The sequence below is a fragment of the Miniopterus natalensis genome, chromosome 2 (genome assembly GCF_054644295.1).
Source record: "Miniopterus natalensis isolate mMinNat1 chromosome 2, mMinNat1.hap1, whole genome shotgun sequence".
NCBI lineage: Eukaryota > Metazoa > Chordata > Mammalia > Chiroptera > Miniopteridae > Miniopterus > Miniopterus natalensis.
Genome location: NC_142082.1, coordinates 70770611 through 70791480, shown reverse-complemented (window position 1 = coordinate 70791480; position 20870 = coordinate 70770611). Strand labels below are relative to the sequence as shown.

Below are 20870 nucleotides of genomic sequence, written 5' to 3'. Positions count from 1 at the left end.
AACCCCAGCTCACCTCTTTATGGAAACAATCTTAGACAAACCTCTTGCATGTCACTCAGACTATATTACTTGACTTTGGTGTCTGTATGCCTCATGCTAGGAATTGTATGCATGTTTAGAAAAAAACACTTTTTTCCCCTTTCTGTAACTGCTCAAAGTGCTATAATTTGATCTGGGTCATGCTTTCAATATTCACCATTCTCATAGTTAAAACTTCTACTTCCAGATCTTTGTTAATACTTCCACAGAGGATTAAGAAACATCACAACATATGAATTGAAATATTTCATTGTTTTAGGAAAACATAAATTCATGAATGACATTGAAAATAAAAAGTAGTGCTATTTATAGGCCTTAACTTTTTCCTTCTTCCCTTTAAAATTAAATCCAGACATCATTCCTGCTAGAACTTTAACAAAGTTAAACAAAACAAGTGACAGGTTCTTAAAACCATGGAAAATACTGTTGTTTGAATCAAATCAGGTATAACAACTTAATTCTAGTCAGAGTTGGATGACCGGTTTTAATAATGGAATATACGATCTTTTGTTGACTGGTTATTAGTTTAGCGTTCCCCCCAAACCAGTGTTGATTGGGCTTCAAATTCAAAGTGTGCTCATGCATCCAATTTTAATGCTTCCTTTTTCCCCTAACTACTAATATAGCGAAGGAGAGCGAGTTAGTAACCATCACATTTGTCCACAGCTTATTGGGAGGGCTTATTAGTGGAAAATAAATGAGAGGCTTTGGTTTACATCAGTTGGCCTGCCTGGAGCCCACTGGAAAAGTCTGAAAACAACACTTGATGTGACCAAGGAACCGGATGGAGTCAGTTTGATTGCACAACTCTAGAACACCCTGCAAATCTGTCCTTCAGTTGTAGTTGTGACTGCCCATACAAATTGTCTTATGTGGTTCTGGAATAGATTCTATAAGGGGTACCTGAAGGTCCTTCCCATATCCTGCCAACCAGCTAGGACTATTTTGAGATGTAACCAGACAGCCTATAATTTCCATGACTATTATTTAGAATGAGTTGGCAAGTTCAAACCAGATTTCATGAATATCCCTGGAATTGTTAGTAAAAGGTAGATGCTGGGTAGTTACATTTTCTCAAATGAATGAAGTGGTGGTTTTTTTAGCATCTGTATGATATTTTTGTGATTATTAAAGGATATATTAGATCAGTTTTAGGCTGCATATTAACCTATCAAGCAAGGATCATTTTTATTAAGTATTTCTCCACCTGTAAGAAACTTAGTTAAATTTCAAGCTGTGCACCTGTTTCTGTTGTTTTCAAAGAATGGGATGTATTTCGAATTTCTTTTTAAAAGCTAATTAGTAAAGCATGCCTTTCTTTCAGGGCACCTATTTCTATTGGGAGGTGTAGATGTTTTCATTTTGATTGTTTTATTTTCATGCCAGAGCACCAAGGTAATGCAAGACTATGGAATCTACCACTGCCACTTCCCTTGACTCACTTCAGTGATCTTCACAGACTCCCCAAGCTCTAAGGAACATTACAGATCTTCCCCTCGATTTCACAAAGGAAGAAATTAGCACTCAGAGATATTAGCTGATTCTTCCTCTCCAAAGTCTGCATAGCTAGTTGATGAAAGAACTAAAACTAGAACCCAGGTCTCCTGCATTCTGTTGTACTATGTCATCTATGCTAAGGGGAAATAGGTGTGTCTCCTTACTTCATTTTTCTCCTTCGATATTTGGAGACCTAATTCCCCTTTGGTGAACTGCTGAAAGCAAGTGAAGAATACATTTCATTCTCTAAACAAGGAGAGAGAGATCCCAGTCTATGAGATGTTTTCAAGATCCTTATTACATTTAATAGAGAGAACACAACAATAGCAAATCCCCTGGAAGGAAGTGGGTGACCAATCAGAATAATTTAAAATGTATTTTAGATGATAGATACAAAAGCACCTACTTAAGAGATTTATGTCAGATGACGTTGAAGAATTTCAAAGTAAATTTCTTTCCTTTTGTGTTAAACATAAGTATTTCCAAGGGCCAAAGAGCATATTCTTCTAGAATGCTTGATTCTGTTATTTTATGCAAAAAAATGAGCCTTACATGGTCTTATTAAGCATATGGAAATTTGTGTCAGACTACTCTTACTGAAAATAAAATGATTTCTCGATATAAATATGTACTCTTTTAATGATCTTCAAACTCGTTTCCAAACATGCATTTCAATTTATATCTACATGTGCATTATTTTTAAAGAAATTTAACTCTGAATCATTGTTTGCCTTATCAGGAAATAAGAAATTTTATAATGAATTAAATGACAAATTGATGGTTCTTTTTTAAAGAAAAGGTAGTATGCTCAAAAATTTGTCTGTGGTTTTGTACTTTAGCACTGCTATATGTGTTTTGGCAAATCACTTTATATAAAAGTCATTTTAAATAAAAAGGAATCTAAACACACACTAATTCCATTAGAAATCAGGATAGGAGCTCCCTTGGAGAGTGTAATGACCACAGTCATCCTGAGGGGCTTTCTGGGTGCTGGTGATGCTCTGTTCCTTTGGGTGCTGGTTTTGGGTGCTGGTGTGTTCAGGACTAAGTGGCACATTTATGTGAATGTTTCTGTTTATAATATTTCAATTCAAAGTGAAAAAAATTAAAGTGCTAACAGAGTCTGTGAAACTTGCCCTGTACAACTTACAAACATGTGACTGGTAGTAGTGTGTGCTATTTATCATTTGATTCCAAATTTGAAAGAATATACTGAAAAATTGATAGACTGTTCCCTTTTTTGCCTAAACCTTTTCTATGCTATGCTCTACTGGGAATTTAGATGTCAAATTGCTAAGTATTTTACCAATTCAAGGAAAAAGTATGTAATCAATTCTATTTGTCATTAAGGTAAAAACGGAATAGGACTTTATCTTCTGACTCAGAAATGTGGAATCTTTTCTTCTTAAAGTACATTCTAAGCATGGTTTTATAGGCTCTTAATAAAGTGAAAAAAACTTCTGAGTAAAGCATTCATCAAATTTATTTGTGTATTTGATAATAGATGGCTCTTTTTTTTCCCTGTGACTTGGAAACAAGAAGGAATGTTTACTTTTCAAATCATCCTTGACAGGTTGCCTCTGCCAAAGCAGACATTCATGGGCTACTGGACAATTGGCCAGTCAAGAAATGGAATGCAGAAACTGTTGTGTCCAGCAGAAACTCATCATATAGACATAAAGGTTGATATGATTTCTTCATTAAAATGTTGAATGTTACAGATTTTTATGTATCTTCACTGGAGAAAACTTATACAAACTCAGAAATGACTTGTTCTGATTTATATTAGAGTAGATTTAGCTTCTGCTCAAACTCACACCAGTCTGGCCTCTGAGGGACTCAGTGTAGGTAATTGCTAATGGTCAGTAAAATTCCTAAGAGCTGACCTGTATTTCAGGAGAATCAGGTATCTTGTGTGTTCTCTGAGACAGTTATGCCAGGATATTAGTCTTCATGTAAAAAGGCAAAGGAAAAGATTAGCAATCACTAGTTGCAATAAAAACCCCTCTATATATTTAAAGCAAAAAAGGATTTACTGTAGGGAATTAGATGCTTATAAAATCATTAGAAAAGACAGAAGGAACAAAAGTCTAGGGGTCATCACTGGAGTTTTAGTTTCAAGATCAGTGCTTCTGCTTCTGCTACCACCCCTGTTGCTGAGAGCTATACAGTAAAGCACGACTGGCAATTGTTTCTGTAAAACATCGGGTAGTAAACATTTTAGGCTTTGTGGCGATACAGATTCTGTCACAACTAACTACTCAACTCTGCCATGGTAGCACAAAAGCAGCCGTAGACAATACATTACAAAAGCAGGCAGGGATCAGGGTTGACCAGTGGTCCATAGTTCATAAATGCCTGGAGTAGAGCATAGAATCTGACTGCATGTATTTGTCAGAGACTCCTTGTCAACTATAGCTGCAGGAAGACGGCCACTACTACTTCTGCCTTCCAAATCTCATGCAAGTGCATTTAATTGGCATAACCTAATCACATCCAGAACCCTTGCTGCAAGGGAGTATGAGGAATGTAGTTTCTAGTCTTCCTGCTCCTGAGATGCAGACTAGTCCAAAAGCAGGAGGGAACATGGATGCCACAGTGGTCAGTATCTAACCCAAACATTTTTTTATTAATTAAGGACTGACGGTAAGGCATACGAATTATTGACATTTTAGTTACATCTATATAATCTTTCCAGGATATCATATCTAAGTACCCAGTACCTATATCAATAACGTTATTAAGTTTGTTCCTCTGCTTATGTTTCTACTGAACAACATTTTACCATGTGTGAATATTCTACCTTTCATAATTAACAGTAGTGGTTATCGGTACGATGTTTTTCATTTCAGTTGTCACTTTTTTATATTTTATTTCAAAGACCCAGGCTTAGCTATTACATTCTATGTAATGATATAATAATCATTCTGTGCAGTGGAACTATATCAGGCCCTGATTCATTCATTTACAAATTATCCTTCTGGTCAGGACAGCTCTGGGTCCCAGTACTTGGAGTTCAAAGTTGCTCTTGGCTTAGGAAGAAATGAAATAATGAGAAATATTGTGGGATTTTACATCTGGTATATTTTATGGGTAAAAAGAAAATAAAGTGAGAATTAAATAACAGCACATGTGGAAGCATTTATAAATGCAATTTTATGGTATTATTTTTATACATAACATGCCAGTCAATAAAATAAGAGATAGATTAAGATATTGATTATTTAAATTAAATTCTGTATTTTGGAAGAACTACATTTTCTACATTTTAGTAACTACCCAAATTTCGTAACTCAGATAACTACTTTATTATAGGGCCCAGCATTTATAAACATACAGGAGTATCCAGTAGAAAGACATGAAGGAAGATCGGAAACCTTTACTGAAGAATGTGCCTCCTGGAGGTTGCCCTTGGATGACATTAACATAATCTGTGATGTTGCTACATCCCATGGTATGTCAGTTTATTCTTTTGATTTTTTCCTTCCTGCACTGATTTTTTTAAAAGAGGGATTCAAGTAATCTCTAGACATCAAGAAGTCCATAGACTGTCATTCTTGGATTGGATAGCAATTATGTAAAATTTAGAACTAATTTCCTATAACAACCTAACAAAATACTATTGTGGGATCCACTTAAGCACTGCTAAGTTTGTATGCATATGTCTGTTTCTCATTACAATTGTAGCACAAAGTTAAACACACCCAGGCATGTGCTAAAAATAGAAGGGAAAAAGAAAAAGGAGAAACATTGGATTCTTTGGCTGGGATTCCAGTTTGGTGATTGCATGAACCATGAAAGCGAGGCTGCAGTGATTTGCAGGCATTAAACTTCTCATTGTAAAGAAAGGCAAATAAAGGATGTTAACTTTTGGCATGTGCATTTCTGGACTGTTGCCATTACCTACTGATGCATGTAGTGTGCCCTGGTACATTTTGGCAGCAGTTTCTCAATTAGTGGCAGTTATTAAGTAGTATAAACAGAAGCGAGGGCAGGAGGAGGGGAGAGAGTCTCTAACTTGACTAAGATGGGGATTGCGCAGGCAAAAATTCAGAAGAAAGTTTTGTTCATGTAAATTCTATAGGTATTGTTTATTCCTAAAATGAGCAATGTTGGATAAAAATGTGCAGGGATTTTGGTAACAGATTGGTGCTCTTATTAAGATATTTTACATTCGTTAGTAGAGAGTAAGGATGGATTCTATGGATACAGTTTGAACTTTTGGCCCTTGTGCCATATTTGGGGATTGTACATAAGTATGCTGTGATCCTCTGCCCCACTGCCCTTGACAGGCATCACTAATCAGGTGCAGCACTTTTCTCATTAAACTTTGTCACAGTGTCACAATTCTCAACACATCATTCCAGGCAGCTGCTGCCAGGCAGTCAGAATTGCCCTTAAAAAATGAAACTCCTTTGCTGTTCTTCATATAGTTGGACCCTTTATTTCAGTATTATCCACATTTGCAAACTATGTTTTTTGTTATTTGTTTCTTCTTTTTTTACCCATTCTGTATTTGTAAGAGAAAAGAGCATTTTCTTGGCTTAGAATCATTCATATATATATTTGAGCCAAAGACCAAACAGCACTTAATTCTTTTAATATCAGAGAGCAATTAATAATTTTAAGTATACTTGTGTTAATATTTTTAGTATATTCCCTGGTACCCTATCCTATGTGCAAAGGTACTCAATAAATGTTGAATTGAATTGAATTGATTTGATTTGTGCTGATAGAGGATACACTAAAAAGATTCTTCAGATATAAATTATGTCATTCTATCTGATATTTGGAACTATAACATACACACAATCTCCTAAATAATGTCTTCTTCTACAGCTTCTGTTGACTTGTGTTTCTTATCAATGTTAGCTATTTATTAAATTTCCTATATCTTTAGGTATAATATTTGATCTTTATATATGTCTATGGCATACACACACAAACAATATATGTATACATATGTTCCACATTTTCTAGGATAGTACCAAATATAAATGTTATATCTTGTTATCATGTCTTGTGTCTTACTTTTGGGTTCAGAAAATATGACCACTGTCAAACAGATGCCTAGATGAGGAATGATGCTGAGAGCACTTATTATAAAAAAGTAACTTATTCCCTTGCCATAGATACAGATTATGGGAAACATAGCCTATTGTCTGATTACTCAAAGGAAGGCCCTCAAACCAACAGCATTGGCATCTCCTGGGAGCTTGTTGAAAAGACCGAATCTGAAACCCCTCCCAGACCTCCTTAATCAGAACCTACATTTTCATTAGATCCCTAGTGATTCTTATGCACTTGAGTTGAAAAAGCACTAATAGAGAATTCAGAAAATGAACCTATTCAAGTACCCAGATTGAAAATATAGAGATTTTGTTTTATTTTTTATTGAGTTATAATTGACATATAACATTATATTAGTTTCAGGTATACAACATAATTTGATATTTGTATTGTGAAATGATCATCACAGTAAGTCTAGTTAACATTCGTCACCATACATAGTTATAAAATTTTTGTGTGTGTGATGAGAAGGGACGGAGATTTTATAAGAGGTACTCAAAAGATAAACAAAAGTTTGGGAAATTAGATCCATAAAGCTAAGAATAAAAAAATGGAATTATTTATAGCACGAAAAACTTAAGGATCTAGTAACTGTCTAGGAAATGCAAGATTTGCAGGCAGATGTTGACCAGCTTTTGTCCGTCTGAACGAACAATAAAACAAGAGAAAACAGACCTTATTGAAGTACAAAGCACTTTGCTTTCATACAAGGAAGAATTTCCTGCATTTGAAGTGTTAAATAGTTAATGGTGTTATTGTGAGATATTATAGAATTCTTTTGGGACCAAATACTTCCTTAAGTAGATAGCTGTGGCCCCATCTACTTTTAGAGCAGGAACTAAATTGCTTCTCATGGTCCTTTTTCAGCCTAATCAATCCATCTACAAATCATCTCTTGAGTTTCAACTGTGCTTAGTCTCATGATTCAGTTTTCACCAGACCTCTTGACCAGTCAGAAAATTTGTTGCAGATTACAAAATTAACTCCTTTTTGTCGTTTCAGAAAATGAGGAAAATACTCTCTATGTAGTTACATGCAATCCTGTTTCCTTATACTTCATGAATATGGCCGGAAAAAGTGGTAACTTTGTGGACTTTTTTGACATCTTCCCAAGAACTGCCAGTGGAATTTGGCACCCGTTTGTGACTGTGGCACCCTTGGGAAATCCCCTCAAAGGTCAAGTGATTCTCCATGAGCAGCAGGTAATGTACCCCAGGTTACTCACAAGGCACTCACATGCCAAGGGTAACTTATGCGGAGTAAAAGGCAAGAATGATTTGCAACCTATAACTGAAAATGCGTGTTTTTATAAAGACCAAGGAAAGGGGCTAGAAGGAAGGCCCAAAGTTATTTTTGATCATTACCACGAAGACAAGTTAATATCTTCCTCTCTGCAGAGACTCCAGCATGACCTATAAGTCTGGAAACATGTAAGTCAGAGTTTCTCAACCTCAGCACAATTGACATTTGAGGCCAGATAACTCTTTGTTATGAAGCTTGCATTACCTTTGAGGAGATAAACAACAAACAAATAAACCAACAAATAATTATACCAATTTCAGATAGTATGTGTTTCACAGGCTGTGTGTTTTAGTTAGGGAGACTTCTTTATCAATAGAAGCTAGAAAATATTCTGAGGAATGATAGAGTGGGTAGAAGGAGTTGGTTGGGTGAGCAAGTATTAAGAGGTGACATTTTATCTGAAAACGGAATGAATTCTCTATGCAAAGGATGCCACGTAAATGCATTGCATGGAACTGTGTTACTCCGCTTGAGCTGCTATAACAGAGAAAGCATAGACTAGGTAGCTTATAAACAATAGAAATTTATTACTCACAGTTCTGGAAGCTGGGAAGTCCAGGATGAAGGCACTGGCCGAGCCGATGTCTCCTGAGGGACCACTTCTTAGATAGCCATCCTTTTGCTGGCTCCTCAGATGAAGGAGGAGTGCAGAATCTCTTTGGTGTCTTGTTCATTCATTCATTCATTCATTCATTTGTTGAATTTATTGGGTTGACATTGGTTAATAAAACCATGCAGTTTTCGAGTGTACAGCTCTATAACACATCATCTGCATACTGCATAGTGCGCTCACCATGCCAAGTTGTCTTTTTCCACCGTTTCTTATCCACCATTTGCCCTCTTCCACCTTCCCCCACACCCCTTTTTTTTCTCTCTAGCAATCACCGTATTGTTGTCTATGTCTGTTTTTTTTTGGCTAATCCCTTCACCTTTTTCACCTAGCATCCCCTCCTCCCCCAACAGCTGTCAGTCTGTTCTCTGTACTGTTCTCTGTATCTATGAGTCTGTTTCTATTTTGTTTGTTAGTTTATTTTGTTCATTAGATTCCACACATAAATGAAATCATATGGTATTTGTCTTTCTCTGACTGGCTTATTTTATTTACCATAATACTCTCTAGGTACACTCCAGGCTGTCTAAAACAATAAGATTTCCTTCTTTTTGTACAGCTGAGTAGTATTCATTCCATTTTATCCACTCATCCTACATATGAACACTGACACTGCTTCCAAATCTTGGCTATTATAAATAATGCTTCAATGGACATAGGGGTGAGTATATTCTTTTAAATTTGTGTTTCAGGTTTCTTTGGATATATTCCCAGAAGAGGAATTGCTAGGTCAGAAGGCAGTTCATTTTCAATTTTTTGAAGAAACTCCATATTGTTTTCCTCAGTGGCTGCACCAGTCTGCATTCCCACCAACAGTGCACAAGGATTCCCTTTTCCATATCCTCGCCAACACTTATTGTTTGTTGGTTGATTGATAATAGCCATTCTGACAGGTGTGAGGTGGTATCTCATTGTAGTTTTCATTTGTATTTCTCTGATGATTAGTAATGTCCAGCAACTTTCCATATGTCCATTGGCCATCTGTATGTCCCTTTGGACAAGTGTCTATTCAGATCCTTTGCTCATTTTTTAATTAGATTGTTTGTTTTCTTGGTGTCAACTTGTATAAATTCTTTATAAATTTTGGAAATTAACCCCTTATCAGATGTATCATTGGCAATTATGTTCTTCCATTCAGTGGACTGTCTTTTTATTTTGTTGATGGTTTCCTTTTCAGTGCAAAAGTTTTTCGGTTTAATATAGTCCCATTCGTTCACTTTATTTTTTTGTTTCCCTTGCCCAAAGAGATATATCAGAAAAAAATATTGCTATGAGAGATGTCTGAGATTTTACTGCTTATGTTTTCTTCTAGAATTTTTGTGGCTTGACTTAAATTTAAGTCTTTAATTCACTTTGAGTTTATTCTTGTATATGGTGTAAAGAGGTGGTTTAGTGTCTTTTTTTTTTTTTTCATGTATCTGTCCAATTTTCCCAACACCATTTATTGATTAAGCTACCTTTACCCTATTGTATGTTCTTGCCTCCTTTGTCAGATATTAACCATAAAGGTGTGGGTTTATTTCTAGGTTCTCTATTCTATTCCATTGAACTATATGCCTGCTTTCCAGTACCATGCTGTTTTGATTACTATGGCCCCATAGTATAGTTTGATAGCAGGTAGCGTGATCCCTCCAACTGTGTTTTTTCTCAAGATTGCTGTGGCTATTCAGGATCTTTTGAGGTTCCATATAAATTTTTGAAATATTTGTTCTAGTTCTGTGAAATATGCCATTGGTATCTTGATAGGAACTGCATTGAATCTATAGATTGCTTTGGGTAGTATGGACATTTTTATGATGTTAATTCTTCCTATCAGTGGACATGGTTTATGCTTCCACTTACTAGTATCTACCTCAATTTCTTTTTTTAGTATCTAAGTATGGGTCTTTTACCTCCCTGATTAAATTTATACCTAGGTACCTTATTTTTCCCATTGCAATTGTAAATGGGATGTTTTCTTAGTTTCTCTTTTTGGTAGTTCATTATTGGTATATAAAAATACCACTGATTTCTGAATATTAATTTTATATCCTGCTATTTACTGAATTCATTGATCAGTTCTAGTAGTTTTTTGGTGGAGTATTTAGGTTTTTCTATATGCAGTGTCATCCCTTCTTCAGATAATCACAGTTTTACTTCTTCCTTTTTAGTTTGGGTTCCTTTTATTCCTTCTTCTTGTCTGATGGCTGTGACTACGACTTCAAGTACTATGTTGAATAAGAGTAGTGAAAGCAGACATCCCTGTCTTGTTCCTGATGTTAAGGGAAATGCTTTTAGTTTTTTCCATTGACTATGATGTTGGCTGTGGGTTTGTTAAATATGGGTTTTATTATGTTGAGGAATGTTTTCTCTATTCCTACTTTGCTGATAGTTTTTATCATAATTGGGTGCTGGATTTTATCAAATGCTTTTTCTGCATCTATGAATATAATCATGTGATAATTTTTACCCTTCATTTTGTTTATGTGGTGTATTACATTTATTGATTTGCAAATATTGTACCAACCATTAGTCCTCAGAATAAATCCCTCAATCATGGTGTATGATCATTTTGTATTCCTGGATTTGGTTTGTTAATATTTTGTTGAGGATTTTTGCATCTATGTTAATCAGGGATATTGGCCTAAAATTTTCTTTTTTGTAGTGTCTTTATCTGGTTTTGGAATTAGGATAATGCTGGCCTCATAAAATAGTTTGGAGTCTTCCCTCCAATTGAATTTTTTGGAATCGTTTGAGAAGGATGGGTGTTAGTCCTTCTTTGAATGTTTGGTAAAATTTGCCTGTGAAGCCATCCAATCCAGGACTTTGATTTGCTAGGAGTTTCTTGATTACTACTTCCATTTCATTAGTTGTCATCGATCTAGTCAGATTTTCTGATTCTTCCTTATTCAGTTTTGGAAGATTATATATTTCTAGGAATTTATCCATTTCTCTGAGGTTGTCCAAATTATTGGCATATAGTTGTTCATAATATTTTCATACAATCTTTTGCATTTTTTTAGTGTATGTTGTTTAGTGTGTGTTGCATTTTTTTAGTGTATGTTGTTACTTCTCCTCTTTCATTTCTGATTTTATTTATTTAGGTCCTCTCTCTTTTTTTCTTGATAAGCCTGGTTAAAGGTTTGTCAATCTCGTTTATCTTTCTCAAAGAACCAGATGTTGGTTTCATCGATCTTTTGTATTGTTTTTTTAGATGCTATGTCATTTATTTCCACTCTAATCTTTATTACCTTCCTTCTACATACTCTGGGCTTTGTTGTTCTTTTTCCAGTTCTTTTACGTGTAGGATTAGATTGTTTATTTGAGATTTTTATTGCTTCTTGATGTAGGTCTGTCATGCTATGAATTTCCCTCTTAGGACTGCTTTCTCCTTGTCTCATGGATTTTGGGTTGTTGTATGTTCATTTTCATTTGTCCCAAGGTAACATTTTATTCCCTCCTCGACTTCATTGTTGACTCATTCATTGTTTAGTTATTAAGACTTGTTTTGTGTCCTAACCTGTGATCTATCCTAGAGAATGTTCCATGTGTCCTTGAAAAGAATGTATATTCTGCTGTGCTGGGATGAAATGTTCTATACATATCAATCAAATCCATCTGGTCCAGTGTGTCATTTAAGGTCCCTATTGCCTTGTTGATTTTTTGCCTGGAAGATCTACCCAGTGATGTCAATGGGGTGTTAAAATCCCCCACTATGACTGTATTACTGTCAATCTCTCCCTTTATGACCACCAAGATTTTCTTTATATACTTATGTGCTCCTATATTGGGTGCATATATGTTTACAAGGGTTATATCCTCTTGTTGGATTGTTCCCATTAGTATTTTGTAGTTTCCTTCTTTGTTTCTTACTATAGCCTTTGTTTTAAAGTCATTTTGTCTGATATAAGTATTGCTGCTCCAGGGTTGTTGTTGTTTTTTTTCATTTTCATTTGCATAGAAAACTTATTCCATCCCTTCACTCTCCATCTGTATGTATCATTTGTTCTGAGGTCGATCTCTTGTGGACAGTGTATATATGGGTCATGTTTTCTTATCCATTCAGCTACCCTGTGTCTTTTGATTGGAGTATTTAATCTGTTTCCATTTAAAGTTATTATTGATAGACATTTATTGCCATTTTATTCTTTATACCTATGATCCTCTCTCTCTTTCTTTCTTTTTTCCTTCTTTTTTCTTTTTTTATTTGTCCCTTTAACATGTCTTGTAATACTGGTTCAGTGGTAATGAACTCCTTTAGGTTTTTGAGGTTTTTTTTTGTCTGGGAAGCTCTTTATTTTCCCTTCAATATAAATGGTAGGCTTACTGGATAGAGTAGCCTTGGTTGTAGATCCTTGATTTTCATCACTTTGAATATTTAATGCCAATCCTTTCTGGCCTGAATAGTTTCTGTTGAGAAATCATCTGATTCCTGGCCTTATGGTAGTTCCTTTGTAGATAACTGTCTTTCTCTTGCTGCTCTTAAGATTCTGCCTTTATCTTTAACTTTTGCCCTCTTTTTAGAGATGTTCTTGGTGTGGGCCTCTTTGGGTGTATCTTGTTTGGTACTCCCTGTGCTTTCTGAACTTGTGTTTAATTTTCCTTCACCGGGTTAGTGAAGTTTTGAGCCATTATTTTTTCAAATAGGTTCTCAGTCCCTTGCACTGTCTCTTCTCCTTCTGGTACACCTATTATGCAGATGTTACATTTGAAGTTGTCCCAGAGGTTTCTTAGACTTTCCTCATTAATTTTTTTTTCTTTTTGTTGTTCTGCCTATATCTTGTCCTCTGAATCACTAATTTGATCTTCTGCTTCATCTAACCTGCTGTTTATTTCTTCTGTTTTATTCTTCTTTTCAAATATAGTATTCTTAATTTCTGACTGGTTCTTTTTTATGGTTTCATGTTCTTTTTAATGCTTAGTGTCTCTTTGTTTAAGTTCTCACTGAGATCATCCATTCTTCCTCGAAAGTTAAACATTCTTATAACCGTTGTTTTAAATTCTGCACCTGGTATCTTGATTACTTCCATTTCATTTAATTATTTTTCTGGGGATTTCTCTCCTTCTTTCATTTGAGGCATATTGCTTTGTCTCTTCATTTTGTCTCTATGTATTAGGTAGATCTGCTATGACTCCCAAACTTGCTTTGATAACTTTATAATGTAGGTGTCTTGTGGGGCTCAGTGGCACAATCTTCCAGATCACCTGAGTTCAATGTCTCTTTTATGGGTATGTGTGCTGTCCTGTTATAGTTCAGTCTTCAATGCTGTTGGCCTGTTTGTAGGTGGAGTTAACCCTCAAGCTGGCTGACTATAAGGATAGATCTCAATCACCATGTATGAGTCACTGTGCAGGGGCTTCCTGCTGAGGCAGAGTTGCTTCCAGCAGGGTCTGCTGCCTGCCAGAATCCTCTTTTTTGGTGTTATACTTGTGTGGCTAGTTGGGTCAAGCTCTGGTGTATCTGAAACCCACCACTGGTTTTGTTGGTTCTGCCTCCACTTGGGTGGGTTTTCAATGCAGATTGATGTCAGACGTTGTGTATAACCAGCTTTGGGCTACCTGTCTGGAGTTACCACTCTATTCACTGTTTGTGGCTATGTCTACTGTGCCTGGGTGTGCGTGGGAGTGGCCAAGCTGTGCACAAGGGTCGGCTTCCTCCATCTCTGAGCCAAGGGCAGATCAATAATAGGTCCAAGGCTCCCTGAGGACCACCCCTACCTGCCAGCTACTCCATCACCCCAAAGGTTTCCTGGTCTTCCTCCAGAGCCTTCCAAAGAAAGACTATAGAGTGGACCCTTGCTGGCCACCACCCACAAATCCTGCCACAAGTCACAAAGTTGGTAGGGTAGGGTGACCAGGGTCAGGAGGAGGATGGGGACAGCATGGTCAGGTACTCAACGGGGGGAAAGTGTCCCCTACTCCAGAGCCATACCACTCAGTCTCTGCCAGAGTCTCCAAGCCTAGCTCCCCCAGGGGGAGTGCACTGCAGGTTGGATACAGCCAGCTGTGGCCTATGCAGGAGCAAACTCAGCAGGGCAGGGCCACTGGGACTTTAGAGGACAGATCAAAAGTCTTCCACTGGGGACGTTTCCCACTGAGCCTGCAGGATGAAGGCAAGCACATCCCCTACCCCCATTCCACAGTGCCTGAGTCTCAAATAAGTCTGGCCCCCATTCCAAAACCACACAGTTCACTGACTGTCTGAGAGTCTGCCAAGAGCTTCTTCAGAAAAAGAGCCCACCAAAGGTCCCTTTTGGGTGCAGACCCCTCTGCACAACTTGAGCTTGGCAGGGTGGTGTCACCAGTATTTGGAGGTCTGGCTTGGTGCAGTCCCCAGGCTGGTGCTGTAAGAATAGGAGTGCTCAACCCTGGGAAGATGGTGCCTGAGGACGGTGTTGGACAGAGACTCAGCACAGGGACCTTAGTGGCTGACTCTCCAGATCTCTCCTTGGGGCCACACCACCCAGACCTTTTCTTTATGACTCCCATATGCCATGAATCACCTTCCCACTATCAGAGGCCTAGGTAAGCATTTGAGAGCAAAATCCTGTGTGCTGGCCCTTTAAAAGAGCACCTGGATTTCTAGCAGACTCCTTCCTCTTCTAGGCCAAAAGAGTCCCCGCTGATTCCCACTGCCAGATGCTATGCAGACTCCTCTTCCTGGCTCTGATGCTCTGGGTTGGGGATCCCAGCATGGAGTTGAGACCTGATGCTCCTCAGGGGCAACTTTTGCAGCTGAGATATCCCTTCGGCTTCTCAACCACCACAAGTGGATGCAGGATCCTGCCCCCTTCATGTCTCTACCCTTCTTACCAGCCTCTGTGTGGCTTCTGTAAATTCTTGGTTATAATATTCCTGTTCAACTATCCTTTAGTTGGTTGTTTAGGTTGGTTGCTTTATAATTTAGTTGTAAACCCGGTTTGGCACCAGGAGGAGGTGAATGTAGCTTCAACCTACTCCACAGCTGTCTTGGAATCCTGGTGTTTCTTTTATAAGGTCACTAATCCCATTCATAAAGACTCCACCTTTATGACCTGTTAAAGGTCCCAGCTCCTAATATACTGGGGCTTAGGATATAAACATATTTATTTGGGGAGACATAAACATTTAGTCCATTGCAGGAATGCAATGAAACTAATGATGATCTAATGATCATCTTTAGTATCGAATGATGATCTAATTCCATCCATCACTACTGTTCTAAGATAGAACTAATGAGAAGTACAGATGCCCAGAGTTAGGCTAAAAATAATCCCAAACAAGATAAAGATCAAAGGACAGGCTGTGTGTGTTTCAAATAATGAGAATTCTAAAGGTCTGAGTTAATCTGTACTATACCAATAGAAAGGAGTGTAATGTTTCTGTATACCTATTACCCACCTAATATCTACCAAAGCATTTTATTTTGTCAACAAATACACATCATATACCTGCTATTGGGGATACTTCAGTGAATAAAACAGAAAAATCCTTGTCCTCAAAAGCTTACGTTCTGGTGCAGGAAGATATACAATAAGCAAAATAAATAATTAAATTATATCTTAAGGCAGAAGACAAAAGCAAAAGAAAGGAAAAGAAGGCTGGGAGGAAGACTGCTGTTTAAAATAGCATGGTGGGCAATGACTGCCTAACTGAAAAGGTCCTATTTAAGCAAAGACTTGATGGAGGCAGAGGGAGAGCAGGTATCTGGAAGAAACTTCCAGGTAAAGAGAATTATAAGTTGTAACCTGCCTCTTCACCTTGAAAAGTGTGGTAGGGATGATTGGCTGAGGGAAAGAGTTTAAGGAGGTGAGGCCAAAGAGGTCACATAGTAGGTTGGGGCAGGGTCTTGGTGGAGGGGCTCAGGAAGCAGATTATGTAGAGCCTTGAAGGCCATTGTGATGTTCTGGGGCCTGTCTCTGAGTGGAAGGGAAAGGTGTTAGAAGGTTTCAAGCAGAGGAGTGGCCTGATCTAATATGTATTTTTAGAGGATTTCTCTGACTCCTCTATGGTGAATAGCCTATAGGTGTTAAGGCAGAATGAAGGAGGCTAGTTAAGAGACTTTGGCCATGATTCATGCAAGAAATAATGGTAGGTTGGAGGAGTATGGAGGTTGTAATAATGATGGATTCTGGACATATTTAGAAGGTAAGACCAACATGATTTCCCAATAGATCAGATGTATGGGATGAGAAGGAGCAGAATTAAAGACAACTTCACGTTTTAGGGCCTGAGCAAATGAAATGATAGAGTCGCCATCAACTGAAATGAGGAAGGAATCAATTTTGGAGGAAAGATTAGGTGTCTGATTAAATTTTACATGTCTATTAGGCATCTAAGTAGATGAACCTGGAGTTCAATGGAGAGGTCAGAACAGGAAATACAAGTTTGGGAGTCAATGGCATATAAGACATGAGAATGAAAGAGGTCACCGGGGAGTGAATGTGGGTCAAGAAGAGATGTTTGAGCACTAAGCCCTGTGGCAATAAAACATTAAGAAATCAGGGACATGAGGAGGAATCTACCAAGGGCTTGGAAATGAGTGGCCAGTGAAGCAGGCGAATAAACTGGGGAGTGTGGTGTCCTGGGAGGAAAGTGATGAGTGTCTCAAGGAGAGGAATCAATTGTTAAATGCCGACAATGTGTAAGATAAATATTACATACACTATCCCATGTTGTTCTTCCAGCTGCCCAGGGAGGTAGCTGTTAGCAATATGTACATTTGAGGAAACAGGCTCAGGGAATTTTAACAACTTGCTCAGCTACATGGGACTTGAGATTCAAACCACATTGGATGGACCCCAGTAGAATTAAACTTCACACACTCTCACTTCAGATACTTAGGGAAAGAAAAGTCTGAAAAATTTTAAAGTATTCATAATAGGAAAATATTAAAGAAATGCAGTGCTGTTGCTTATGAATATTTAAGGTCACTATAAAAATAAAGTGTTACCAAGAAACAGTATTTTGGACTGTGTCTAATCAAGAGGAAAATGTTGCATAAATAACATGTCAGTAGTTAACTGAGTAAATAAGTCAACTTTAACTTTAGGCATTGCCTTAAGAATTATCATAAATTCTGAGTTAATAAATTTTTTCTGGTTTTCAGATTTTTCTTTTCTTTTTACTTTCTCCTACAAGCAGAGTTATGAGTATCCAGATATTGCTTATAAAAGTTTGTTTCTAGCACAAAGAAAAGGGTTTTACTTTATAGATTTCCAACAAAATATCAGTGCCATTGAATTGAATTCTACAGCCAGAAGAATCTGTCTTTATGACACATGATATCTTAGTGATTTTTAATTCAGTAAGCCAACTAAATTTAGAAAGGGATATAAATATGGAGCATTTATTCAAACAGTTCTGCCAAATTTTCAGCTGTCGAATTTACATATACCATTCCCTTAAAAGATTTTTTAAGTTCTCACCAAGTATTTTATTTTCTCAAAAGATTCAGTTATTTGGTAATATTGCTGATTAATACTCTGTTCACTTGTGACTTTCATCAAGAAAAAATATGTTTTTCTGCACTGAATGGAGAACATATTTGCCAATACATCTGATAAGGGCTTAATATTCAAAATTTATGAGGAACTTATAAAACTATCAAAAAAACCCAAACATTCCAATTAAAAAATGGGCAAAAGACCTGAATAGACTCTTCTCCAAAGAGGACATACAGATGGCCAATGGACATATGAAAGGATGCTCAATGTCACTAATCATCAGAGAAATGCAAATTAAAACCACAACAAGATAGCACCTCACACCTGTCAGAATGGCTATCGTCAATAAATCAACAAGTGTTGGCGAGGATGTGGAGAAAAGGGAACCCTTGTGCACTGTTGGTGGGAATGCAGATTGGGGCAGCCACTGTGGAAAGCAGTATGGAATTTCCTCAAAAAATTAAAAATGGAACTGCCTTACGACCCAGCAATTCCACTTCTGGGAATATATCTGAAGAAACCTGAAACACTAATTCAAAAGAATATATGTACCCCTATGTTCATTGCAGATTATTTACAATAGCCAAAATTTGATAGCAGCCCAAGTGCCTATCAGTAGGTGAGTGAATAAAAAGCTATGGCACATTTACACAATGGAATAAATACTACTTGGCCATGAAAAAGACGGAAATCTTACCCTTTGTGACAGCATGTATGGACCTGGAGAGTATTATGTTAAGTGAAATAAGCCAGTCAGAGAAAGACAAATACCATATGATTTCACTTATATGTAGAATTTAATGAACAAAATAAACTAATAAAGTGGAGACAGACTCATGGATACAGAGAGCAGACTGACAGCTGTCAGAGGGGAGGGGGCTGGGGGCTGGGTGAGAAGGGTGACGGGATTAAGCAAAGAAAAGAAAGATTCATGGACAAGGACCACAGTACGGTGATTGCCAGAGGGAAGGGAGATGGGGGAAGGTAGAAGAGGGTAAAGGGGGGATAAACGGGATGGAAGAAGACTTGGGGTGGTAAACACACAATACAATATACAGATGATGTATTGTAGAATTGTATACCTGAAACCTATATAATTTTATTAACCAGTGTCACTCAAATAAATTCAATTAAAAAATAAATAAAAGTATGTTTAAAGATCTGCTTAACTTCCCTAGCCAGGATTTGGCCTCCTGCCATTCTAGCATGTTACCTGACTTATCCTTTTGATTACGGTTTCAACAGTTTTCCAAAAAGCTACCTCAGTACCCTGAGCAGGAATTGCTCAGCATATCTGGAAACTTCCATTCTACCTATCATCTGAACTGCCTCGTCTTTTTCCCAGGGAGAATATCTTAGTTGTCTATTTTATATTATGGCCCCCTTATTTGGATTTAAAGGTGTAAGACCTCTTTAAATCCAAATACAGCATGCAGCTGTAAAATTTAACAAATGATAAATAATTCTAATGGAATAAAAAATGAGTGCACTGCCTTTAATTCCTTCTTCCCCGTTCTGCTATAAATGAAAATGGAGCTAAAATATTGTAGAGAAGTACTTCCATTAATTCATCTATCCCTTTGTCTTTTAAAAATAAATCTTTGCTCTGGATGCATTTCCCTGGTTAGCTTTAGAAGTTGTTCAAAAGTCCTTGCTAAAATAAAATCTTAAGTAAGGAAAGGGAAACTTCTCCATGCCTAAAAATAAAGCACCCCACCCCCACCCCATGAGATTACTTATTACATCTGTACAAAGTTTAGAATTTCAGACTTTGGGACATTGAGGTCATCCAGAGGTTACTTTTCTCCCAGTCAAATACAAACATAATAAAATTGCTCACTTGCTTCTCCTCTCTGCCCCCTTAAAGGAGCGCCAAAGCCACAGTTTCATGTACTTGTGTGTGACGAAAAATTCTATTTTTAAACTCAGACAGAATATATCATTAGTCATTTACAGAAGGAAACTATTAACTTCTAAAAGGATGGAACAGCAGAACTTCGTCATGTTGCCAATTGCTTCTAAAACTAATTCTAAATACAGCAGTGGCTGGAAATATATGTTTTCCATGTCACTTTGAAAGATACAGTTTTTCAGTTCACTTAGACCAGGTTATGAATATATAAGTATTAGACCCTCAAAATGAAGAAAAATGCAAAACCGTACTAACTTATTTTTCTGCTTAATCATATCTGTTTAATCATCTGCTTATTCTTCTGCTTAATCATATTTTGGGGACCAGACATTATTTTTAGGACTTTTTTTTTGCTTAGAAAAGTTAATATTATCCCAAGTTGCTTCAGTGCTAAGAAGTCATGTTAATGTTGTACATATTTTTCATACACAAGAATTTCTCCTTTTAAAAACAGTTATTCAAAAAAGATTTAATCTAGAATGGAGACAAGTAAGTTTTTAACCTATTACTACGTTTTCTTAAGGAAAACTTTTAGATATCACCATCATTTTCAAACTTTCAAATGCCAGGAATAACACTTCTTATATGAAATGTTATTTTTAAAAAGAACATTCCTAACACAAATTCTTAATGGAGAGTTACATTTTATATAGAATAATGGATTCTAAGGGTGATGTTTGTGGAAAAATGTAAGCTTTGTCAACATGTTTAGTGGAGTTTTTACTATGGCCGAGATTGAGTATGTAGAGTGAAGAAAACTGATATGAATCCCACCTCAGTTCTTGAGCACTTCAATAAAATTAGCTAGTAAAGTACATTTGAAACCACACTGTGTGGTTCCATATTTGCAGATAAATCATTAATCCTTTTATGTATTTTTTATTTCTCTCCGACTGAATTATGTAACAGATGACAAGGGCCATAGTTAATTCATCATTGTTTTCTCCTTTGTGCTTTAAGCATCAACTGCTCAACAGGTATTATGGGAGAAATAACAAACATTTCATACTCTGTTTCCTAATTTTGCAAAGTATAT

General features: G+C 36.9%; 1 protein-coding gene across 1 annotated transcript in view; it reads left to right on the top strand.

The window, feature by feature from the left end:
* Positions 1-20870, top strand: part of VWA8 (von Willebrand factor A domain containing 8) — a 333552-nt gene that overhangs the window by 201098 nt on the left and 111584 nt on the right. Inside the window, exons 27-29 of the mRNA XM_087814315.1 lie at positions 3110-3218; positions 4852-4990; positions 7609-7808. Coding sequence (XP_087670441.1) covers positions 3110-3218; positions 4852-4990; positions 7609-7808 — 448 coding nt within the window. The remainder of the gene's footprint in view (positions 1-3109; positions 3219-4851; positions 4991-7608; positions 7809-20870) is intronic.